The sequence below is a fragment of the Marmota flaviventris genome, chromosome 11 (assembly GCF_047511675.1).
Source record: "Marmota flaviventris isolate mMarFla1 chromosome 11, mMarFla1.hap1, whole genome shotgun sequence".
Classification (NCBI taxonomy): Eukaryota; Metazoa; Chordata; class Mammalia; order Rodentia; family Sciuridae; genus Marmota; species Marmota flaviventris.
Window position 1 is genome coordinate 441,500 of NC_092508.1, and position 25,149 is coordinate 466,648.

At 51.7% G+C, this 25,149-nt stretch overlaps 1 protein-coding gene and 1 long non-coding RNA gene across 4 annotated transcripts; one reads left to right on the forward strand and one right to left on the reverse strand.

Moving 5' to 3' along the window:
* Positions 1-1,357: 1,357 nt before the first annotated feature.
* Positions 1,358-14,846, reverse strand: LOC114105327 (uncharacterized). Of its 3 annotated transcripts, none has more exons than XR_011709194.1 (3): positions 14,252-14,846; positions 13,260-13,469; positions 1,358-12,576 (listed from the first exon to the last, which is right to left on the reverse strand). It is a non-coding gene; the product is annotated as an uncharacterized lncRNA (long non-coding RNA). The 3 variants fall into 3 exon arrangements; XR_011709195.1 differs by having other exon boundaries at positions 1,358-5,251; positions 12,448-13,469; XR_011709193.1 differs by having other exon boundaries at positions 1,358-13,469.
* A 138-nt stretch (positions 14,847-14,984) lies between these two features.
* Stk25 (serine/threonine kinase 25) lies at positions 14,985-24,995 on the forward strand. The gene is made up of 12 exons (XM_027951733.2): positions 14,985-15,128; positions 15,250-15,337; positions 18,573-18,803; positions 19,483-19,539; positions 19,989-20,097; positions 21,430-21,587; positions 21,674-21,859; positions 22,015-22,160; positions 22,450-22,564; positions 22,778-22,849; positions 23,878-24,014; positions 24,488-24,995. Exons 2-12 carry the CDS (start codon positions 15,308-15,310, stop codon positions 24,525-24,527), a joined length of 1,281 nt encoding a protein of 426 aa, XP_027807534.1. The 5' UTR covers positions 14,985-15,128; positions 15,250-15,307; the 3' UTR covers positions 24,528-24,995.
* The last annotated feature ends 154 nt before the right edge of the window (positions 24,996-25,149 follow it).

Consider the following 25,149-nt stretch of genomic DNA (forward strand, 5'->3'; position numbering starts at 1 on the left):
TGGGAAACATCAAAGGCCTTCCCTAGAATGTTCTTTACCAGAATAGGATAAAGGTGGGCTGCTCAGTTCCTAACGGATATGCCCATCTCCAGTACAACTATGAGGAACCTTCCTGGCAGAGCAGAGGGGAAAGTCACATCAGTGGGCGATCTACTGTCATGGGAGAGCCACAGGACGTTCCCAATGCCAGGCCTATCCCTCCCTGGCTTCCATGCCAGAGAAGGTCCTCACGAATTTCATGGATGTCCTCCCACAAGCAACGAACCCAACAGTAGACTGTCATGGTGGATTGAATGTTTATCCTTCACAACTGCTGGTGAGTGTGACGGCCATGGTGAGAGTCAAGTAGAGGCAGGTGCGTTAGGAGCTGACGGGAAGCAGGTCAGACTGATGCCCGTGGAGAAGGGGTCTGCCATGGAGGGGAGGGGTCTGTCATGGAGAGTCTGCCCTGGAGCAGGGGTCTGTGGACGAAGGGGGCAGTCTATCATGAGGTGTCCAGACCCCAACAGGGTAGGCTCATTCTCAGGAGGTCTGAGCTGCCTGGGAAAATAATAAGTCCAAAATAATCAGTAAGAAATAAAGACAGAGCCAGAAATTAGATATAAAAAGAGGAGCACCTCATGGATCTCCCAGTCCTGATAGGAGCTGGAGCTAAACAATTAAAAAAGGCCCTGAATTTTTTTGTTTAAGGGGAGTCCCTCAAAGGTAGGGATGAGGTTTCAGCAGGAGGAGTCTTGGTAGTCTTGTTTGGTGCCTGCCTCTCAGCGTGGTGGGGATCTTGCAGGAAACAGGTTGATTGGCATTTTGGCAAGCCACACCCATCTCCAGGAGGCTATGTGATTCCAGGGCCACTCTCATATCTAGCTATGCTAGAACTTGAGCAGTGAGCTAGGTAGGACATCACATGAACCAGGCATTCTCAGAGCAGTGGATTCCCACTGGGAGTTCCAGATACCAGGCTTTCCTGCCCAATGGCTCCAACATGGCTTAGTCCATGTGTAGTGGCACCCCCTTTCTCCACAGGAAGGTCTTAATTGGGCTTCTCCACAAATCTTCACCATGGCTGATTTTAGAACTGTCAACAAGAGTCTCTGCAAAAGAGTTCAATGTAGATAAACTTCCTATTTTAGTGTCGCCCTCCACCGCGCGACCAGCACTCTGGTTTCATACAAGAGGGTCGTAGCATAGAAGTTGACTAGTGAGATAGAAATAAACACACGACTCAATTACCTTTTTCTTTGACCAGGTCCGAGACGGCCCTTCCTCTAGCTCTCACCTTGAACCAACCAGTGGGCCAGCAAGGCAGGACTAGCAGGAGAGAGAGAGAGAGAGAGAGAGAGAGAGAGAGAGAGAGCGAGCGAGCACGCCAGGGAGTGGCCTTTTATTGGGGAACAAGAAATTCAGGGGAAAATTCCATCCAATGAAGGTCGAGGGGGGCAGCATTCCAAGGTCAGGGTCAGTGATTGGTCTCAGGGTCAATGGTCAGTCACACCCCCACACGGACAGGCTCTCGCACCAGGAGAGGGTGGGGATTAGCTCCGACACAGTTTGGCCAGAACGCCTCACACCCAATCAGGGAGGTGCCCAATCACGTGCGAGAATGGCTCCCCACATATTCCCCCTTTTTTCTCTTAAAAATCAGGCAGTGGTTCACTCTTTCGAGTTTCTGCATTCTTGTTCCGAAGACTCGCCATCCTATAATTACAACACAAAAGAGAATTAACAGCAAGGAGAACAATCGAATAATGTACCAGGCCGAGTGTTTAAGAATATTTCCAGGGTTAAATCCATTTAACTCCTTCAATATTTGGTTAGCCAAAGAAGAAGGATCTGAAAAATCAGCTCTATTATTTTGAATGTCTTGGATATGGTGATGAAGTTCCAAGCTATTATTATTATTTTGCCAAATACCTAACAAATGGTTTTTAACCTTCTCCCAATCCCAGAGAGAAGCATTGTACTTGGCAGCTGTAACACATACATATATTTATAATTTGCATGGAATTTAAGCCTTTCTTTAAATTTTAAAGCTGAAAGTTCATTATCTATGTCTATAAAAGTCGCCTCTAAGGTGTTTAATTTAGTCTCAATCCTTTCATCAATATTTACTTGATTATGCCAGAGCCTTGGAAGTATTTTGAGCTAAATTATTAAGAAATTTTGCATGCTGAATATTTTGAGACAATGTCAGAGATGCAGAAACAGTGGATGCAATAAAAGAAACTAACACCAAAACACCAACAATTATAACTCCAATAGCACGTTTAGGTCTTGCTAGCTGGGCATGAATTTGCTGCAAGACTTGTAAACCAGTATCAGCATACCATGGCTCTGAAATATTAGCAGGCAATAAAACAAAAGAGGGCTGATGAAGTACCAGCACTCCTTTTCCTCCATTATACCTAGTAATACAATTGGTTAGGTTACATTTGTTACATGTGACAACATATCTGTCATCTATCCATTTAACTTTTACATTTCCAATAATTAAAACATAAGGAGATTGGACACAGGCTCGTAAGCCATAGCAAGATCCCTCCTTACAGTTCTTGCCAATAAATTTTGGTAAAGGCTTGTCTGTAAAATGTAAGAATTCTGAGGCAGCAATTAAGGGCCAAACATCTTTTTGAATACCACCCTCACTGTAAGTCAAAATATTACTAACAAATCCTGCAGGTGTCGTTAGCAGAATTTTTTCATAATTGTCTCTTATCAATTTTTGGAGACCAATCTAAAATATACCCACTATCTTTAGACACCTTGTGTTGTACAGGAAAAGTATTTACACAATCCATCCATCTAGGAAAGGTGCCAATCTCAATTGTAGAACTGTTTGGACAGTGGGATATCCGTGGAGGTTTTGCAGAAATGACTGGCTTCTTATGGGAAAGTCCCATCTTAATTACTGATCTAGTATAAGGTCTTAAGTCCCCATAAATAGAATAATTAGTCAGTCTAGGTCTACCAATTGCTGTCTTTTCCTCAAATGATACTTTCAGATAGCCAGCATGTTTATTGTGGGACCAACACAAAGGTAATTGGGCACTGTAGCCAGAATAATTAAATCTAGTCACATGATTGGGAGTAATATGAGTATCTGTAAATCCTCCCATCATGAATGAGTCATTAGTAAACACTGGGATAGATTCTCCAGTCCACACAGCTGGGCGTACCAGGGGTGGATCTGGGAAATATGTCCAGTAAGTGTCTATCTGATCCCCCTTTACCTGACAGCCCAGCAGGGCAATTACTGTCGCTACCATCAAGACTGGGGTCCTGTTCTTTCCTAGGAGTCAAATTATTCGGGAAGCCTGTGTTGTTAGCTTCTTCTCCTCTTCCCATGAAATCAGCTTTTCAGCTGGGTCAATCTGGTTTCTCTTTGTCTTTTTCCGATATCTCTTCCTTTTGGATGGGGACTTCTCCGGGTCGATCTTTAGTCTCTTGAATCTCTGTTCTATCTCTTCCATGTCCGATTGCGCGTTCAGGCACCCAGATAGGACGAAAAGCACCTTCTGGAAAAATACAAGCATGACCTCTGCCCCACATAATCACTGGGTCTGGGCCTTTCCATTGACCAGTCTGTAAATCTTTCCACAAAACTCTGCCTAAAAGGCCTGTTACTGAGGGAGACATTTGCCTCTCAGCCACAGTGGGACCTTCTTCATCACAGTTTAAAAAATTTAAAATGAACAAAGCATGATTGAGGCTATTTTTGGGAGTCATAAACCTACTCACCCTTTTAATTTTTGTAATTGAAGCTTAATAGATAAATGAGCTCTTTCCACAATGGCTTGACCTTGGGGGTTATTATAAGGAATTCCTGTTTTATGATTAATTTGAAACTCTTGGCAAAATTGTTGAAAAGAAGAGCTTACATAAGCTGGTGCATTATCTGTTTTAATCTGCATAGGGCACCCTAACACAGAAAAGGCTGCTAGGCAATGAGAAATTACATGTTGAGTATTTTCCTTAGTACGTGCTGTGGCAAAAATAAATCTGGAATAAGTGTCCACTATGACATGAACATAACATTGCTTACCAAATTGAGGAATATGAGTTACATCCATTTGCCATATTTGATTTGGTTTTAATCCACGGGGATTTACCCCTGATGGTGGAGATGGAGTGTGAATTGGGCATTGGCTTACAATTTGACGAGCTTGTTCTCTGGTAATATTAAATTTTTTTACGTAAGCTAGAAGCATTTTGATGATGCAAGGAATGGGAAGCTTGTACACAGTCATGTGAAAACATCTGTTGACAAAAAGCTACTAATTTTTCAATTTTGTCATTACCTGAAAACTAAAGGTCCTGGAAGATTAGTTTGAGCCTATGAAACATGTGTATTTTCGCATTAGCACTGCCTTTTGTAAATTATGAAATAATTCAAATAACTCTTGTGATGAAGTATACCCAATAACTGAAGTTTCAATATTTTTGGTAACACCGACTGCATATAAGCTGTCAGAATAAATATTAATAGGCTCATTTGCAAAGTAATTTAAGGCACAAATCAGAGCTTTAAGCTCTGCTCTTTGGGCAGAAGTATATGAAGTTTGCATTACCTCTATGTGAACACGACTATAAAAACCTGCTTTACCTGAGCTTGAACCATCAGTGAACACCGATAAAGCTTTATCTATAGGGCGTGCACGCACAATCTTTGGAAAAATAAGTGACGTTAATGATGCAAATTGGATAATCTTATCACAAGGGTAATGGCTATCTATCTGGCCAGGAAAATCAGCAAAAGCTATCTGCCATAAGCTAGAACTTTGAAAAAGCCAAAATTCCACCATGGGACCAGTGCACTGGTTTCATTAAAGAGGTTCGTGGCATAAAAGTTAACTAGTGAGATCAAAATAAACACACAGACTCAATTACCTTTTTCTATGACCAGGTCCGAGACGGCTCTCACCTCTCTGGCTCACACCTCAAACCACCCGGTAGGGCAACAAGGCTTACTCAGGGCTAGCAGGAGAGAGAGAGAGAGCACGCCAGGGAGTGGCCTTTTATTGGGGAACAAGAAATTCAGGGGAAAATTCCATCCAATGAAGGTCGAAGGGGGCAGCATTCCAAGGTCAGGGTCAGTGACTGGCCTCAGGGTCAGTGGTCAGTCACACCCCACATGGACAGGCTCTCACACCAGGAGAGGGTGGGGAAAGCTCCGACACAGTTTGGCCAGAGCGCCTCACACCCAATCCGGGAGGTGCCCAATCATGTGTGAGAATGGCTTCCCACACCAATTAGTCTGTTGAACAGAAAATGGAATAATTATGATATCAGGCTCAGATCCAATTAATTGTAAAATCCTAGTTCTACCTTTAATTACTAATTGAGCAATAGAGTCAAGAAAAGGAATCAATGTTTTTTGAGGGGAGTGGGCTAAATAAATTCACTCAATAACTCCTAATCTTTGCCATATGGCTCCTGTTGGGGTATGCTCAGTTGGAAATATTAATAAATACACTATTTCCTTAGGATCAACTCTAGTAAGTTGTGCATTTTTAATTGCATTTTCAACCCTTTTTAAGGCTGTTCTAGCCTCTAAGGTCAGCTGACGTGGAGAGGTTGGAGAAGGATTTCCATGTAATATCTGAAATAAAGGACTGAACTCAGAAGTAGTTAGTTTTAAGGATGGCCTCAGCCAATTAATATCTCCTAATAGCTTTTGAAAATCATTAAGGGTATGTAACTCCTTAACTCTTATCTGAAGATTTTGAGGACGGATTGTACGTCCTTGAATTATCTGACCTAAATATTGCAAGGGCAGAAGTATATGAATTTTTTGAAGTTTTTGAATTTCTCGAGGATCAATGCATAAGTGAAGCCTTATTGCTGTAAGTGAAGCCTCTGAGTAAAAATTTCTGAAAGTACCGCTGGATTAGCATGAGCCAATAATATATCATCCATAAAATGAATAATATACGCATCAGGAAAGCTATTTCTTATGGGAGCTATCGCCTGATCTACATATTTCTGGCATAAGGTAGGACTATTACGCATTCCCTGGGGGAGTACTTTCCAGCAATATCTTTTAACAGGTTCCTTAAAATTAATTGCTGGGACAGTGAAGGCAAATCTCTCACAATCTCCAGGATGTAACCTTATAGAGAAAAAACAATCTTTTAAATCTATTACCATCAAGCTATAGTCTAAAGGGATGGCTGTGGGGGAGGGAAGTCCTGGCTGTAATGATCCCATAGGCCGAATTGCATGATTTATTGCCCTTAAATCCTGCAGCAATCTCCAATTTCCTAACTTTTTCTTAATAACAAAAATAGGTGTGTTCCAAGGACTGAGTGTTGGTTCTATATGACCAGCCTGAAGTTGTTCCTCAACTAACCTATGAATTATTTTAAGTTTTTCCCCTGAGATGGGCCACTGAGAAATCCATACAGGCTCCTCTGTGAGCCAGGTGATTTTTTCAGCTGTCTTAGGGATCAGGGAAATACTCAGGGCCCCTAGTAAAAATTTTGGCTTGAAGCATTTACTAATCGTTGTCGTGGAGACTGGTTTGTAAACAGATACTCTCCCTGAAGGGTCTCCTTATCATGTCCAGGAAAATACCTCTGATTAACTTCCTCAACTGACCTTATAGAATTTGGAGTAACTAATAACAATCCCATTTTTGCTAAAATATCCCTTCCCCATAGGTTTGCTGGTAAGGACTCTAACACATAAGGTTTTAAAACTCCACTGTTCCCATCAGAATCCTCCCAATGGAGATAATTTGCACTTTGAGCAGGCTGTGAAATCTGTCCAATTCCCCCTAGTTTAGCTGGTACTACATGTAAGGGCCAATTCCTAGGCCAGAATCTACTAGAAAAGACAGAAATGTCGGCCCCTGTGTCGAGAATGCCCTGGAACTTTTTATGATTAATTTTAAGTTCTAATAAAGGGTGTTCTTGTCACACTAACTGAGACCAGTACACTCAGTCTGGCGGTTTAGAAACTAAATTTACTTGCGGGTGTTTATCCGAATCACAGGGCAATAAAATCAATTGGGCAAATGCATCCTTTGGAGTAAGCCTTAGGGCATAATTGGACCTTACAGTGACATTTAATTGTCCTTTAAAATTTGAATCTATCACTCCAGGTATTACCTCAATGGCTCCTTTTAAATTATTACACACACGACTCAATTACCTTTTTCTCTGACCAGGTCCAAGATGGCCCTCCCTCTAGCTCTCACCTCGAACCACCCGGTGGGCCATCAAGGCTTACTCAGGACTAGCAGGAGAGAGAGAAAGAGAGCACGCCAGGGAGTGGCCTTTTATTGGGGAACAAGAAATTCAGGGGAAAATTCCATCCAATGAAGGTCAAGGGGGGCAGCATTCCAAGGTCAGGGTCAGTGATTGGTCTCAGGGTCAATAATCAGTCACACCCCCACCTGGAGAGGGTGGGGATTAGCTCCGACACAGTTTGGCCAGAATGCCTCACACCCAATCAGGGAGGTGCCCAATCATGTGCAAGAATGGCTCCCCACATCGCCCTGTTTTACTTGGCCACTGGCCGAGAAGAGACCTGCACTCCAGGTGCTGGACACCCCTTACTAGTTTTCCACAAACATATCCAGTATAGCACTTTGAAGAAATGTGCAAACAAGGCCTCTGGCCTTGAGCTGGGCTTCACAGAGATGTCTACATTTTTAAGTTACAACTGGGCTCCATGGTAACAGCTGGCAGAGGGAGGAAAGAAAAGGGAGAAGCAGCTCTCTCCTTCTCAGATGTTGTCCTTGAAGGGTTAACTTGCCCAGAACAGTGAAAGAAAAAGCTGCTTTTATGTGAACTTCTGAGCCCCTCCCCTTACATGCTGGGTATAAAACTGAAACTATCTGAACTCCTGGTTCAGGGGATTGATTGATTACAGTAAAACTGTGCCCTCTGAACCTGGCTGCAGCCAAATAAAACTGTTTCTTGCTATATTTGGTGCCTTGCCTCGTCTGTCCCTACAACACATGCACAACTCACGGATGGCTCCCAGCAGTGGTCTGTCATGGGGAGCAGGGTCTGTTGACAGAGGGGGTGGTCTGTCACAGAGAAGGGGTCTGCTGATGGGGGGTCTCCATGGAGCAGGGTCTGTTGAGCTCTGCCTGTTCTTCTAGGCTTCTGTCACAAGATGACCTTCTCTGCAGGGGATGTCTATGCAGCACTGTGGCCTTGGACCTCCCAGCCCCCGAGCTATGAAAGTTGAGTTTACTTTCCTTATAAATTGCAGAGCACAGATACTGTGTTTTAGCTGATCTTGGCTAAAGGTGTGAGGCATCAGACAGGGAAGGGCGGTGCTGTGAACAGCAGTGCTGGGAACCTGTACGTCCACACAGAGAACAGTGGGGTGCACGCTCAGCACCCGCCCCCCATGGTACCCACATGGAACCCTAGCACTCCCAGAAGTGGTCACAGAGCTCCTTGGTGCTGGCCTGGGCAATGTTTTGGATAACACCCTGAAAGCTCTGTCGACAACACAGGCTAGTGGAGCTCCATTAAGTCAGAAAGGTGCCCAGCAAGGAAACAGCACAAGGAGTGTGCTGCCTGTGGGCAGGAGAGTAGCCGAGACCACTGTCTGAGGCTCATGGCCAGGCTCCTGGGCAGTCATCAAACAGCCTCCACATTGTAAGAAGTGCTTCTCCCACGGGAAGTCCTCCTCTGTACCCATTAATAGTTACCAGCATAACATGCCTGGCAGCACAAGATAGCAATTCTTATACAATGTGAAATTGTTCTCTTTGGCTCCCATTTTTCTTGGGCAATAATTGGGGAATAATTGATTAGATGTTACTAACCACTCTTTAACTTGTACTTTACTAGGGGCACTTTGATCCATTTATCTTTTGATTATGATGATGGAAAATCCCATGAGAGATACTGAATGAGAACGAAAGCATGATGAAGGACGCTGCATTGTCTCGCTAATGTCTTTATTCAGCTTCTATACTCCTGTTTGCTGGCTTGCTAGTTGCTATGTCAATCTGAATGCAGTTTTTGCCTTTATGTTTCCTAAAATGTTGAGGCTCGAGGCTGTAGGAAGAAGTCCTGGCTGGGCAGAATAAAGACTTTTCAATTGGACAAAACTGGGACTTGTGTGTTTTCTGAGTGACCTGCCCTACAACATCATAAAGGGCCAATGACCAAAGCAGGTAGTGATTCACTCACTAAGAGAAAAAAGCAACACAGTGAGAGATGAACAAAGGCCCTGCACAGTGACTCATGAAAGGCACCACTCCAAGGGTTCTCTGTTCTCGTTTGTGATAGAACTTCTGCCATCAACTTGTCGCCCTCTTTGAAAAACCTGGTTTTGCCAGGCATGGTGGTGCAGGCCTGTGATCCTGGTCACCAGGAGGCTGAGACAGGAGGATCCCAAGTTCAAGGCCAGCCTCAGCAACTTAGTAACTAAATACAGTTTCTAAATACAGATTTAAAGAAGGCCTGGGGGTATAACTCAGTGGTACAGTGCCCTTGGATTACATTACCAGTAACCTGCGAATCTGTGTTCCTCTCCTGTGGTCCTGTCACCCGGTGCTGGTCCTCCCCTCCTGTGGTCCTGTCACCTGGTGCCGGTCCTCCCCTCCTGTGGTCCTGTCACCTGGTGCCGGTCCTCCCCTCCACTGGCCCGGTCACCTGGTACTGGACTCCCTTCCGCTGGTCCTAACATCCAGTGCTGGTCCTCCCCTCTACTGGTCCTGTTACCCACTTCTGGACTTCCCTCTGGTGGTCCTGTTACCCACTTCTGGACTTCCCTCTGGTGGCCCTGTTACCCCATGCTGGACTTCCCCTCTGCTGTTCCTGTTACCCAATGCTGGACATATCCTCTGCTAGTCCTGGTACCCAGTGCTGGACATATCCTCTGCTGGTCCTGGTACCAAATGCTGGACTTCCCTTCTGCTCTTCCTGTTACCAAAGTCTAGACTTCCCCTCTGGTGGTCCTGCAATGCAATGATGACCTTCCCCTCTGGTGGTCCTCTTATGCAATGATGACCTTCCCCTCTGGTGGTCCTCTTATGCAATGATGATCCTCCCCTCTGGTGGTCCTCTTATGCAATGATGACCTTCCCCTCTGGTGGTCCTCTTATGCAATGATGATCCTCCCCTCTGGTGGTCCTCTTATGCAATGATGACCTTCCCCTCTGGTGGTCCTCTTATGCAATGATGACCTTCCCCTCTGGTGGTCCTGTTATGCAATGATGACCTTCCCCTCTGGTGGTCCTCTTATGCAATGATGACCTTCCCCTCTGGTGGTCCTGTTATGTAATGATGACCTTCCCCTCTGGTGGTCCTCTTATGCAATGATGACCTTCCCCTCTGGTGGTCCTCTTATGCAATGATGACCTTCCCCTCTGGTGGTCCTCTTATGCAATGATGACCTTCCCCTCTGGTGGTCCTGTTATGTAATGATGACCTTCCCCTCTGCTGTTACCAAATGCTGGTTTCCTTTTTTTTTTTTTCCTCCAAATGACCTTCCCCATTCCTGTTACAGAATGCTGGTTTCCTCTGTGGTGGTCCTGTTACCAGATGCTGGTCTTACCCTCTGGTAGTCCTGTTACCAGATGCTGCACTTTCCCTCTGCTGGTCTTAGTACCCAATGCTGGTTTGCCCATCCGGTGGTCCTGTTTCCAGATGCTGGTCTTCCCCTCTGCTGGTCCTGTTACCTGATGCTGGTATTCCCTCTGGTGGCCCAGTTCCAAATGCTGATCATCCCCTCATGTCATCCTGTTACCAAATGCTGGTCTTCCTTCTGGTGAGTTACTGAATGCTGATTTTCCCTCTGGTCCTGCTACTGAGTACTGGTTTTCTCTCTGGTGGTTACATATAGAATGCTCTCTTTATTCTGAGGACATGCAGGTGCTCTGGGTTGAGTTTAGATGTGGAATCATTTCCATTAGTGCACACAAGAGCCCTTGGAGGGTGAGCCCCCATATCTTTCCTATTCTGGGAGGTCTCAGTGGTCATACTTTCAAAGATAGTGAGAGGCTGTACACATGACCACTGCAGGAGGAGGCATGGCTTGTCAACTGTAGATAGAGATGTGCTCCAAGATGAAGATCTGTTGTTCCAAAAGTTCTTACCTGCAGAGTAGTCCAAATGTGTCTCCCTCCCATGAAACTCCAGTGGCAGAGGCAGCTGCCTACATCATTGTTCTTGTTCTCAGTGGCTGAAAACTAATGGTGGCTCTGGACTTGGCTGAACTTAGAACTAGTGCAGTTCCCCCTGTCTCTTTTCCTCCTACCAAATGCCATCTCTCTCTCCTCCTCCTTCCTTTCAAATGGTTAAGGTTGAAAATCTCTATGTTCTTTTCTGAAACCAAATACTCATCCTCTGTCTACAGAATGATTCTACATGCTGGAAATCAGAGGTGTCTGCACGGCTGTGACTGGACAGAATTCACTATGGAGCCTGCTAGGATGTACTTCCTAAGGAGGACTTCAACATGACCTCCTTGGTGGTGGTGTGGCTCAGTGGTTGAGCACCTGCCTAGCATGTGTGAGGCCTAGGTTCAATTCCTAGAAACATAAATAAGGTAAAATTATCTCCCATCCCTTGTTTCTTCCCATACTGTGATTTTGGTGCTTTCTCCCCTTGAATCCAGGTGGGCTTGCAATAGGCCTAATCCAGTGGCAGGTCACTAGAGAACCATGCACCTTTCCCCATTAGAATGCTAGCACTCAGCAGCCTTTGCTCAGACCAGGATTGTGCCCTGTCCCAAATCCACATGGTAAAGTCCTGTCTTCAATGTGGCTGTAACTAGAGGTGGGGCATGGGAGGAGGGAACTAAAGTCAGAGGGTGGAGTCCTGATTAGTGTTCTTATGACAGTGTAAGCTCATGTGTAGGCACTCAGCCATTGGAGGAGGCACCCATGGGGGCAGGAACACCCTCCCCGGGAGCACCTGGATCTTGGACTTGCCAGCACCCAGAACTCTGGGAAATACATTTCCATTGTCAAAGCCACCCCATCTGGTATGTTGTTAAAACAGCCTCAGCTGGCAAACACAATTTCCCTACACTCCTGCCCCACCATACTGTGAGGAAGCACTAGCCTTCAACTTTTTTTTTTTTTCAATACTGGAGACTGAACCCAGGGGCACTTCACCACTGAGCTAATCTGTAGCCCTTCATCTTGAGACAGGAAGTCAGTAAATTGCTCAGGCCCTTGCCAAGGTGCCGAGGCTGGCCTCCAACCTGCGATCCTCCTTTCTCAGCCCCCTGCCCCTGCCACTGGGGTTACAGGCATGCACCTTCATGCCTGGCTTAGTCTTGAACTTCTAGGCTTCTATGTTTCCCTGTTTACTTTTTGAGTGATTCCTGTGATTTCGTCTCCTCACATTACTGTCATCCTCTCCAGTCCACAGCTGGGTCCAGCTGACAGGTTCCTCATGTGGTTGCAGGCTCAAGAGAGGCTCCTGCCTCAGTCTCCCAAGCAGCTGAATGAAAAGGCACACACCCTCATACCTGGCTTAGGTCCTCTTTTCAATTTATGTTGGTCTCAGGGGTCCACATTGGGAGTCTTCCTAAATATTCAGTGATCCTGGGGCTGGCGGAGAACGCTTGTCTGGCATGTGTGAGGCACTGGGTTCAATTCTCAAAACCACATATAAAGAAATTAAATTAAATCCATCAACAACTAAAAATATTAGAAAAAAGAAGTATTCAGTGATCCTTAGCTACATGTTCAAGAACAAGGTGATAGGAAGCAGGTAAGGAGCTAGCATTCCGGAGTGGGTCTTGTCAAATGCTGGGCCTTGCTGTGCGGAGGCTGGGTGGGCAGTCCACTGTTAGGCCCACCCAAGTGCCACACCTCAGGGGCTCTTTAGGGACAGTGAGTCTCTCTCTAGATGCCTCCCTGCCTCACTTGTGCTGTGTGGTCTGACTCACACTTAGGCATACACACACATTCCTGGATCCTCCCTCAACCTTGCCAGGACCTGTACCCGGCAGAGGAGACTACAGGCCAAGGTTCCTCTGGCTTTATGTCACTCACCTTTGCCTCTGGACATCTCTGGCCCTGTTCCCTTCATAATACCCTTTCTTGCTCCCCTCTGACAAGTGAGCAGGCCCCCAGTAAGGAACAGGGAAGAGCAAGTGCCCAAACTATCACTCTAGTGCAGAGGGACTTGATTCTAAGCCAGATTGTGCTGTGTTATCCCTGGGACTTCTCCCCTCCCTGGGCTTCATTTCCTTGTCTGTCAAACAAGAGGGTGGCCCAAGTACGGTGTTCTCAGGTGGCTCACCCTGACCCATTTCTCTCCAGGGCCGAGTCTTACCTTTGCACACATGGTCACCTGGATCCTCTGTAGCAGAGTACCATGTTCTCACTGTGGTCTTGAGCGTGTCACTTTATCTCCTTGAATCTCAGTTTCCGTGTCAGTTGACTGCAGCTCATTACCCGTCCTGACTAGGAGCAGGTCCCCGCCCCAGGCTGGCCCAGGGCTGGAGCTTGACCATGAGTGTTCTCTCTCCCTTCTAAGGTCAGCCTGTGCCAATAATAAAAAGAATGGTCTTTCCAGCACCTGCCAGGCTGGTCACTTGTCATTCTCATGAGCCACAAGGCAAGAACCATTTCTATATTCCCAAAAAGGAAAGCAAGGACACCAAGGAAAAACTAAGACTTCTTGGAAGTTACAAATGGGATTGTTGGGCTGGGGATGTGGCTCAAGAGGTAGTGCGCTCGCCTGGCATGTGCGCGGCGCTGGGTTCAATCCTCAGCACCACATACAAATAAAGATGTTGTGTCTGCCGAAAACTAAACAATAAATATTTTAAAATTCTCTCTCTCTTAAAAAAAAATGGGATTGTACAGGGGCTCAGGTTGTGGCTCAGCAGTAGAGCACTGGCCTAACAAGTGCAAGGTGCTGGGTTCGATCCTCAGCACCACATAAAAATAAATAAATAAAATAAAGTTATGGGGCTGGGATTGTGGCTCAGCGGTAGAGTGCTCGCTAGCACGGGTGGGACTTGGGTTCGATCCTCAGCACCACATAAAAATAAAGGCATTGTGTTGTGTCCATCTACACCTAAAAAATAAATATTTTTTAAAAAACGGGATTGTTTGGTCTGGGAGTGTAGCTCAGCAAGAGTGCACTTGCCTAGCATTGCAAGTCCCTGAGTTCCATCCCCAGCACCATACGCACAAGATTGCTAAGAGAAAAATTCTATATGAAAGCTGAGAGAGATGAAATTGAAGAATAGAAGTACAGTATCAGCGAATATGAGCAACAGGGGAGGCCCCAAGGGTGGAGGGTGTGTGGCCACTTGCCGCCAGCAGATGAAGTCTGCGGAGTCCTGGGGCTCCTGGGGAGGGCAGGGCCCACGGGTCACACCATCAAAGCTGTGGCAGGCACCTGGTTACAGTCACTGAAGGCACCTCACCGACAAGCACTCAGTCTACCGACAAACGGTCCAAGTCCGTGCCTTGTGCTGCAGGGGGGGGAAGGTGCAGAGCTGGGATGCACGGTGCCGTCCAGCATGCACCATCAGAGAGACCCGGGCGGAGCGCGGGGAGGAAACGGGGGCCGCGGGGAGGCCGCCGCACTCGGGCCTGGGACCCACGGGACTCGCCGTGGGTCGGCCCTGAGCCTTACAGCAGCAGCCCGTCTTGGGGTCCCAGGTGGGGGCACTGAGACAAGAGGGGCAAGGCACTCGCCCAAGGAACAGGCCGTGCGGGGCGGCTTCTCTAAGGCCCCTGCGCGCGATCCCGGCGCCGGCCGCGCTGGGGCTGGAGGGAGGCAGGCGGACCGTGAGGACGCGGCGGGATCCCAGCCCGAGCGTCCGTCCCGGGGGCCCGGCGGGCGCCCGGGGGAACACACCGACTGGGTACGCGACGCGCGGCCCGCGGGGAGTGTCCTCCCGCTCCTCCCAGGTGCCCGACCCCGTGGTCCGGCGTCCCCGCGACGCGCCTGCGCCTCGCCCCCTCCCGCCCGCCGCGCAGCCTGCTGGGACTTGTAGTCCGGCGGCTGCCGGGCCCGGACGCCGGGACTCGGAGTCCCAGAGAGCCGCGCGACCGCCACGACGCCTCCGCTGCCGCTGTCTGCTCGCGGGCTGGGGGCCCCGGGCGTTCCGGGAGAGCGAGGCGGCGCTGGGAGCCCGCGGGCGCTGCGGAGCGGGCCGGGAGGCTGGGATGGAGCCCCCCGGAGGTGGGCGGGCCGCGCCGGCCGGGCGGGGAGGCCGGGGCGCGGGCCGGGCGGAAGCGGGCGGAGGGAGGCGGCCGGCGGGGCCTCCCGGCCGACCCCGCTGACGAGCGGCCTGCGTCCCCAGGGGCCTGAGCGAGCGGGCCGAGCGGGCCTCCGGGCCGCGGACCGACGGCCGCGCGGACATGGCTCACCTCCGCGGCTTCGCGCACCAGGTGAGGCTCGGCGGCCGCGCGTCCGGGCTGTGGTGGTGGCGGAGGGCGGCGGCCGCAGGCCTGGCGGCGCGGCCCGCGGCGGAGGGGGCCGGAGGGGGCCCTGCGGGCGCGCTGCTCAGCAGGTGCCGGGCCGCTGGTGCGGGGCCCGCCGGGCAGCGGTGCTGGCAGCGAGGCCAGGAGGCCGCGGGCCGCGTCCTTGAGCGCTGGGCGTGCGAGGCACAGGAAGCGCGTCCGCCACCTGGGCCAGGAACTGGGTCCCCGCTCCTTGGAGGAAACCGGGACCCGCCTGGAAGCCCGAACCCCCCCCGCGGCCAGGGTTCCTGGGCCAGGTGTGGTCAGCGAGGGCGCTTGCTGACCTGGGCGGAATTCAGCCAACGATTTTCATTCCGTTTTGCCATTTCGCGTCCGGTACTTACATGTTTGAGATCCTGGGAGAAAAACCCATCTTCAGCCTATTTTTAAGAGCTGCAGGGTCAGCTTCTATGGGTCACAGAATGACACAGTGGGACTCTGCGCTGCCCTGTGGAGGGACCGCAGAGGCAGGGAGCACCTCTGTCCGGGGCCAGTTGCTGCGCTCGGGTGAGATACTTGTGACAGTGGCAAGAGACCTTGTGGGTGCTATGCTGGCACTTGGCCTGTGGAGCAGCCTCTTGCTGGGATAACAGCGCACAGTGCCCCCACAGCCTTCACTTGTACTGGACTTAACTCCCTCCACTTGGCCAGTTCCTGCCAGGTGTAAGCACCAAGCCCTCCCTTTTGGGTGGTGGCAGGGGTGTCTCTCGCCGTGTACATGGGTTGCTCCTCATGACTAACAAGACAAGTTGGCACAGAGGCAGAGCCCCCCAGACCTGGCCACCCCAGGGCTGATATGGAGAACTGGGGTCTCTATTGCCAGAGCTAGTTGAGTGGTCTGAGCAGTCCATCATATCCACCATCCTGATGAGGAATCATATACCCCTGAGTTGTGAGCTGCTTAGCTTTCTTTCACCAGGAGGCCTTGGGAACAGGGCTGTTCTGATAATGAAATTATAGGGTCAGCGTATAATTATAGGGTCTTCTGCTAAGACTGACTGACCGGCGGCATTGAGCACCCAGAAAGCATGGCATGTGGGGCTTGAGGCTGCCACCTTCCCTGCTGAATCCAGAACTCTGCTTTGGCATCTGTACTTTCTTCTGCTCTGAGGCAGTAGATTTCTGAGTGCCTGGCCTGGGGGTGCCCTTGGACAGACATGACTCTGGGCCCTCAGAGGGGGCAGGAGCAGAGCAGTAAGACACTCTGAGGAGAGGGAAGGCCCTGAGAGTTGGAGGGTGATGGTGCTGGGTGCTGTGGCTGGGCCCTGGCCCCACCTTTTCCAGGTTTTCTTCTCAGGCCATTTTAGAAGGCAGTGGACTGTCTTCAGAGTGACGGGGGATGTGCGCCAGGCAAGTCTGAAGTCTCCAGGATAGCTTCAGCTCCCTCATAGTGTCTTGGGATTTTGCCAGGGTGGGTTTGTGACTGAAGCAGAAGGATTGGTAAGGCATCATCATAGAGTGCCAGGGAATCATTGGGGGCTCATGGTGGGGGCTGAGAAGGTGACCTTGGGCCTGGTGGAGGAGAAGCAGAGCTGCTGCTTAGACCTGGTCTTGGCACTGGTATTCAGGACTGAGCAAGGAGCAGGGTGGTCCCCACCAGAACAGAACCACCTACCCATCAGCACCCGGTGGGCGGTTGAGTTGGTGCTGAGAGCGCATACCTCTGGGGGTCTTTCCTTTCAGATAGAGCCTGGGTCTAGTTTGATCTGTGTTGCCCACCCCTAGGCTGAGAATAGCCTAACAATCAGCCATGATCTCATGGACTTTTATGGCTCCTTTTCCAAACATGTCAATAGGAGTGGAGACGTGGGGGCAAATGCTGCCTGCCCAGGCCAGCACAGCTAGTGGGACCCCAGAGAGCACTCAGCTTTCTCTGCCTAAGATACCTCAGTTGGGACTTTTAGGACTTCGTGGTGTGCGCTGGCTTTAGGACTGGGCAGTGAGGAAGATCACTAGCTGGACCGGTTGCCTCTTAACTACTCAAGCCAGAGAACTATGGACAGCACAGCCAGCCTGCTTGGAAGGATTAGGTGGCTGCCGTGCTGAGCTGCTGGTTTAGTCCCAGGGTTCCTCTCTCTCCCTTCTTTCCCTTTCCCCTGGGCACACTCTGCGAAGTTCCTGTCGTCTCTGGAGCCTGGCGCTTAGAAAGGGGTTACAGAGTTGCAGCTTCTGTGCTGTCCGGGTGCTTCTCCGCTGTGCCCGCCCTCCCTCCTTCTTGGTTACACACCCTGGGAAGGCAACTAGTTGACAACTTTAAATGGAAACAGTAGTCTTAGACTGGATTCAGTCTGCCCAGCACCAAGGCAGCTGTGGTGCACAGGTGTCTGCTCTTGGAGGATGGGGTTTCTTTCTCAGAAGCCGGGTGAGCACACCCCTCCAGGACAGGCCCTTTTGTTAGGACTGAGAGGTTAGCACTGGTGCTGACACTTGGAGTGTGCTGGGCTGTGCACAGAGCACCTTCTGCACTGTTGCCTTAGCAACTCCTAGGCTCTGTTCCCATCTGAGGACTGTGTTGGTTGCATGTCTAGAATCAAGCACCCAAGAAAGCATTTGTCAGCTCAATGCTTCAGGATGGGGATGCCCTTTTAAGGGATAAGGCTTTCAGGAGTGCCGAGGATGTGTTTAGCCCATGCTAGATTTTTAATTTTTTTGGGAGGGTGGGGTGGGGAGGTTACCAGAAATTGAGCTCAGGAGCACTACTAAGCCACACCCCCAGCCCTATTTTGTATTTAATTTAAAGACAGTGTCTCACTGAGTTGCTTAGCGCCTTGCTTTTGAGCTGGGATTACAGGTGTGTGCCACCACACCTGACCTGTGCTGGATTTTTTATTTTTATGGGAGTTTATATTTTCTAGAGAAGTTTCAGGTTTGTAGCAAAACCAGTGAGAGTTTTGAACCAGGCCCCACCTGATCTTGTTATTGACGCTTGTCTTTGGTGTGCTGCATTGTTGCAACTTACAGACCCTACCTTGTCTAAGACCCATCCTTTCTCCTTGGAGAACAGAGTTAAATTAAGCTTAGATTTTCTGAACAAGGGATAAAAGAAGAAGCCAGAGAAGAATAGAGGTGAGCTCCCCTGGGTTCCTTGCTGGGGATGATGCCCCCACCCAGCAGGGTGGTCTCTGACCTGCTGTACACCCTCTGTCCCTGTGGGCCTCTGCAGCACTCTCGTGTGGACCCTGAGGAGCTCTTCACCAAGCTTGACCGCATTGGCAAGGGCTCATTTGGGGAGGTGTACAAAGGCATCGACAACCATACTAAGGAGGTGGTGGCCATCAAGATCATCGACCTAGAGGAGGCTGAGGATGAGATTGAGGACATCCAGCAGGAGATCACAGTGCTCAGCCAGTGTGACAGTCCCTACATCACCCGCTACTTTGGCTCCTACCTGAAGGTACCTGTGGGGATGGGGAGGGGCTTACGTGCTCTGTGCCTCTCGTTGTCTCCTGAGGTACAGAAGGATGTGCCTGATGTCTTGTGGCTGGGTGGGGTGGTGGGGAAGAGTGGAGCAGGTGCTGCTGAGTGCCAGCCCCCTCCAGAAGTGCAGGGAGGCCTGAAAGTTCAGCAGACCAGCCCTCCAGAAAATGTCATCTTGGGGCTTGCAAGAGAGGAGTAGAGTCCACAGGGTCAGCTGCTCTGCAGTGGCCATAGTGACCCAGGTGCATGCTGTGGGCCCTGCTAAGAGCCCTCTGTGGGACCCCTGCAGGCAAAACTCCGAGCCCAGCCTGGATGTGCCTCTGCCGGCAGCAGTCACTGTTGGGCCTGCCGAGGACCAGGTCTGAGAATGTGGCTACCTGGCATGCCTGGGCTGTTGGTGAAGTGGGTGACACTGCTCTGAGCTCTGGTCTGTCTACATGTGCCTGAACCAGGGGTGTCATCAGAGGTGGGGGGTCTGGCAAGGCCACTAGAACCCTTCTGGTTTGGCATTCCTGCCAGGGACTGATCTGGTACAGCCCTTTGTGACCCAAGCCCTAGCTGACTCCTGGTTAGGGGTGGTACTGGCCTATGGACCCCGCACTTAGGCACGCCCTTCCACTTACTGCCAGGCACTTAAACAGGTTCTCTCTGCCTAGGGCACCAAGCTGTGGATCATCATGGAGTACCTGGGCGGGGGCTCTGCACTGGATCTGGTGAGTGCAGCTACACAAGGCAATGTCCTGGGACCCACTGACCTGCAGACCTTGAATCAGGGGCTTCTGGGGGCCTCCTCTTTGGTGTCTTAATCCATTAGATGTTAGGAATGTTAACCAAAAATGAACCACTACTCACAGTCTTGCTTAGTGGGTCTTAGCTGACCTGTGGAGTAATCAGGGTTAGTGTCCTCAGGCAAACAGGCTGCAGGGTGAGGAGGGACCAGGCTCTCATGTTTCCAGAAAAGGCAAATGTAGTTTTACCTTCTTTAAAAGGAAAGATTCTGCTCCTCCTTTCCCTCACTTGCCTGACCAGCATCTGATACTTGTTTCCAAAAGTACTTAAAGAACACAAACTCCCAGCCTTCTGCAGGGCTACCCCTATTCCTCTAGGGGGATGGGTCTGGGTGCGGGTGGGGCTGAGGTCCTGCCTTGCTGTCTTCTTCCAGCTGAAGCCAGGCCCACTAGAGGAGACCTACATCGCCACCATCCTGAGGGAGATTCTGAAGGGCCTGGATTATCTGCACTCAGAGCGCAAAATCCATCGAGACATTAAAGGTCCTGCAGGGTGGGCGTGGTTCCCCTTCTGCCCTGGGCTATCCTGACCTTGGAGAAGTTGGGTGTGTGGGGCATGTGGCCACCCAGAGTCTGAGCAGTCCAGTCTTGCTCAGCTTTCAGAGGATGCTAGTGTTGGGGATGGAACCCATGGCCTTGTCCATGCTGGACAGGCACTCCACCACTGAGCTGCATTCACCACAACAGAGCCCTTTTAGTCACACATCCTCACGTGTGAAAGGGACCAGCTGTGCACCAAGTGTAGGGCAGGCTGGTGTAAACTAAGTGTTTTATCTTTGTCTGTGGTCTGGGGTATGTTTGTGTGACCCTTCTTGCTAAGCCCAGTTGAGCTGGTTCTGTAGGGAGGTGCATGCTGAGGGTACTGAGACTTTCTTTATATGGTGGATATGCTAGCAGAGTGAGGGGCCTCCTGCTTGTCCCACGTCAGCTGTTCTTTGGGTTGGGGTCACTCACAGGAGCCCACGGGGGAGTTGCTTTGTTTTTGGAATTCGACATAGTAAAACCAGATTTTTGAGACTAGATTCTCTGCTTCTGTTGGTGGGTGAGCTGCAGGCCTCTGCAGCCAAGGACTCCCTGCTTAAGTCTCAGCAGCTAATTGCAGCAGGGGATGCCTGCTGGCAAAACCAGATTCTTCTCCACTACTGTGGAGTGGCGCCTGTAGCTTTTAATGGTGGGCCATACCCAAGGGTCCAGCAGCGGACCCTTGCAGCTCACCGCCAAGCCAATTTCTTTTGGGGTTCTTGTCTTGCAGATTAGAAGAATTAAATCCACAGATGAGGAAAAGTAAGCGTAAAAGAGTAGAGTTTATTCAAGTGAGAAGAAAAAGAGGCAGAACTCCCACAGGGCAAGCGGGGACGTGCGAGGGCTGCCACTTAAACCTACAGGCTAGGGGATTTTATAGCTTCTGAGTGGGGGCATTGATCCAACCATGCTAAACAGGTGTTGGGATGTACCATGGCTATCAGTCTCTCTTTCCTGTCCCCATCACCCGGGAAAAAGGAGTTGGCCAGAATATTTGGAACATTTCTACAGGTTGACCGCAGGGAGTGACCACCTTTATGTTGAAAAACAGGCTTGACATAAGCCTCTCATTGAACAAGAGCCAGACACCTGAGGGATGGAGCTCAGGGTGGACTCCTGGCTTGTGGGCTCCTGCTTCAGGGCTCCAGGGCTCAAGGTGGCCTGGTTTGAGAGTGGCAGGGAAGACTCGGGTCCCCAGGGCCAGGTCCCCCGGCACCTGTTAGGTGGCTGTGCACAGGGCTTCCTGGGCCCTTGTGGAGCCCAGGGTGATGCCCACTACCCTGTGTTGAGCAGCTGCCAATGTGCTGCTGTCGGAGCAAGGTGACGTGAAGCTGGCGGACTTCGGGGTGGCAGGGCAGCTCACAGACACACAGATCAAGAGGAACACGTTCGTGGGCACTCCCTTCTGGATGGCACCTGAGGTCATCAGACAGTCAGCCTACGACTTCAAGGTGGCGCAGTAGGTAGGGAGGTGGGGGGGCACTGCAGCCCCACGGGTGCCTCATGCTGCCACTGTCCCGTGTGCTGCCCTGTCTAGGCTGACATCTGGTCCCTGGGCATCACGGCCATCGAGCTGGCCAAGGGGGAACCACCCAACTCTGACCTCCACCCCATGCGCGTCCTGTTCCTGATCCCTAAGAACAGCCCGCCCACACTGGAGGGCCACCACAGCAAGCCCTTCAAGGAGTTCGTGGAGGCCTGTCTCAATAAGGACCCCCGTTTTGTAAGGCCTGACCCCCGCCCGGCCCTCACAGCTCTGGGTCACTTGTGGGGAGGATGTGGGCTCGAGGTGGGCAGGGGCAGTGGAACAGCTCACCCCCTGCCTCCTCTGAGAGGAGTTGAATGGCGCCTACTGACTGCCCGCCCTCCCTCCCCCAGCGGCCCACAGCCAAGGAGCTGCTGAAGCACAAGTTCATCACTCGCTACACCAAGAAGACCTCCTTCCTCACTGAGCTCATTGACCGATACAAGCGCTGGAAGTCGGAGGGGCATGGCGAAGAGTCAAGCTCCGAGGACTCTGACATGTGGGGCCCCACTCCCCAGAGCTGTCCGCTGCCTTCATGCCCCGTAGCCTTGGGTGCTTTGGAGGGAAGGGGGTTTCCACTCGAGAAGCAAGACCTGGGCGGCTTGCTGGGGCTGGGTCTGGTGTTGGGCTAAAGGAAATGGCCTGTTGGGTCACCTGCCTGGGGTGGCTTGGGCAGAGCTACCCACGTCGACTTGCTTCTGGGCTGCCTCAGAAAACATGAGAGGCACTTGAGACCTTGGAGGTCCCTCCCTGCACCTGGGTCATTCCTGACTCGTCCCTCTTTCTAGTGATGGCGAGGCTGAGGACGGGGAGCAGGGCCCCATCTGGACGTTCCCCCCAACCATCAGGCCGAGCCCACATGGCAAGCTGCACAAGGGGACCGCCCTGCACGGCTCCCAGAAGGTCTGTCCTGGCCTGGCCCTGGGGGCTGCGGCCCACCCCTCCACCCCACCCCATCCAGCTGTGTCAGAGCCACATGTGGTAGGGGTACAGGGTGGGCTTGGAGTGGGGCTCCAGGGAGGTCAGCTTCCACAGGGCCCAAGTGAGCTGCTTGAGGAGGCCACAGTGGGTTGGACTGGAGCGTTGCCTGACCCCACCCCATGTCTCTGCCCTCAGCCTGCAGAGCCTGTCAAGAGACAGCCAAGGTCCCAGAGCCTGTCCACGCTGGTCCGGCCTGTATTTGGAGAGGTGAGGGTAGGGCTGGGCTGGGTCCCCCAGGGCCACGGTTTTGTTCCCAGACACCTGTCCTGAGCACCTTTGAGTGGGGCCCTGACCGGCTAGAGCTGGGGTTTCCTCCTGTTGGTCTCCAGGTCTCTGGCAGCTGATGGTGGTTAGGCTTATGGGTCGGGATTCATAGTGGAAGGACCACAGACCGCTGACAATGCCCTGGAAAGACCCTTTGTGTCCCCAGACCTGCTGAGGCCCTCTGGCATCCCAGGTGGCTTTGAACAGGATGCACATCCTATGACTTTGTGACACACAGGAGATAGGGAAGGATTGGGGTAGTTCAAGGTCAGGGCCACCTGAGAGCCATGTGACTTCTGGTGTGTCTTTACACGTGTCACCTGCTGGTGGCAGGTGAGAGCCATCTCCAGAAATAGAATGTAGCCAGGACCCCCACCCCCAAATCTGGACTTGGGACTCAGGTGGGCTCAGACCTGCCTTCCCAAGAGCACCAGTTACCACCCCTGGGGTGACAGCAACAGGTGGAGTCCAGGTAGGGAGGATGGGACACTGGTGAGAATACAGGAACAGCCGGGGCAGTGACTTGAGTCACATAGGTGCAGTCTCTTGCGTGTGTCCTGGGGAACTGGTCCAGCCCACAGTCCCACGGCAAGGTGACCTGGGTAAGGAGGCCCCTTGGGATTGGAGGTCCCATGATAACTGCTGCTGTGGCCCCAGGGTCAGGTGGGGGTGTGTCGCAGACCTGCACACTGCCTGGGTCTGGCCTTGCTGTTCCCATGGTGGCTGGGCAGCGTGTTTTCCCATCAGACTGGACCCACATGACTGCGTTTGTGACCACAGCTGGGAGGAAGCCACATATTCCCTCCTGAGAACCAAGGCCCAAGACTCCCTGGAGCACAGCGGGAGGGTGGGCCTTGTGGAAGGGCAACTGGAGTCCCTCAGCGGGGAAGGCCACACTGCCACCCCTAGCTTGCTGGGGACTCGGTGCAGGTTCCAGGCGAGGCCCCCAGTCAGACCAGGTTTCTCTGCAGCTCAAAGAGAAGCACAAGCAGAGTGGCGGGAGCGTGGGTGCCCTGGAGGAGCTGGAGAACGCCTTTAGTCTGGCTGAGGAGTCCTGCCCTGGCATCTCCGACAAGCTGGTGGTGCACCTGGTGGAGCGAGTGCAGAGGTGAGCTGCCCAGGGGGGTGGCCTTTGTCCTTTCTGGTTTGTGCTCATGGGTCTGGAGAGGCCAGGCAGCTGTCTGGCACCCAAAGTTCAACCCTTAGCCTCATGGTCTGATGTCTGGGACAAAGTCCCTGGCCCGGTGGCATGGCGTTATGCGGCTGACCTCTGACCTCCCCCGTGACTTCCTGTGGGGCCTGCTGCTGAGGCATATCTGTGGTGTGCCTTGGGACATGCCGGGCCCTCCCAGCAGCTGCTGGGCTGGGTTCCAGGTTCTCACTGTTGCGCTGTAGGCAGCTGTTCCCTGCCCCTCCCTCCTGGAGATGCCCACCCCTGCACTCTTGGGGGCTGGGTCTGTGCCAGCCCATGCCGCTCCCAAGACCTGAGGCACTGCTGCAGACTGCACTGAAAGCCCCAGGGCCTGGCCCCGGAGCATGTCTAAGTGGCCAGGCAGTAATGTGATGGCCCTTCCTCCGCAGGTTCTCACACAGCAGGAACCATCTGACGTCCACCCGCTGAGCACCATGTCACTCTTCATGGAGAGCCGGTGCTGCCTCTCTGTTCTGAGCTGCAGAAGGTCCGTGCTGAGCTGGAAGCCCCCTCGTGCTGTGCTGTGACTGTCAGGGCATGCCAGCCTGCAGGCCTCACCACCTGGTCGTCCTCCCCCTGCTCCATGCCCTGTCCCCCCCACCCCCTCCTGGCCTGGCTGAAGCTACACCCAACAGCAGGGAGCCCGTGGAGACCAGGCAGCCAGTGGGGCTGTCTTGGCCATCTCAGGTTTCCCTGAGCTGGCCCAGCCCTCCACATTCAGCCCTAGGTGGGCAGGAAGTGTCAGGACACCCAGCCTGGGACACACCGTCCTTGGAGTCATGGTGACCATGTGGCCCTAGACCTGCCTGTGGTGCCAGGCAGGTGCTGTCTCCTCATGAGTATTTGTGTCATCAGATGTGTTGTTTTTTAAGAAAACCAAGTTTCTTGTTCCCTTCAGTGCTGTGAGGGTACGTACGTGTTGAAGGCCCTGCCGCTCTCTGTTAATAAAGACCTGGCCTGCAGTCGTGCCGCGGGCTGGCCGGGCCAGGCTCCTCCGCCTGTCTCCCCAGGCCCACCCCGGTGCTGGCCTCCCTTCTCCCTCCCTGGAGTC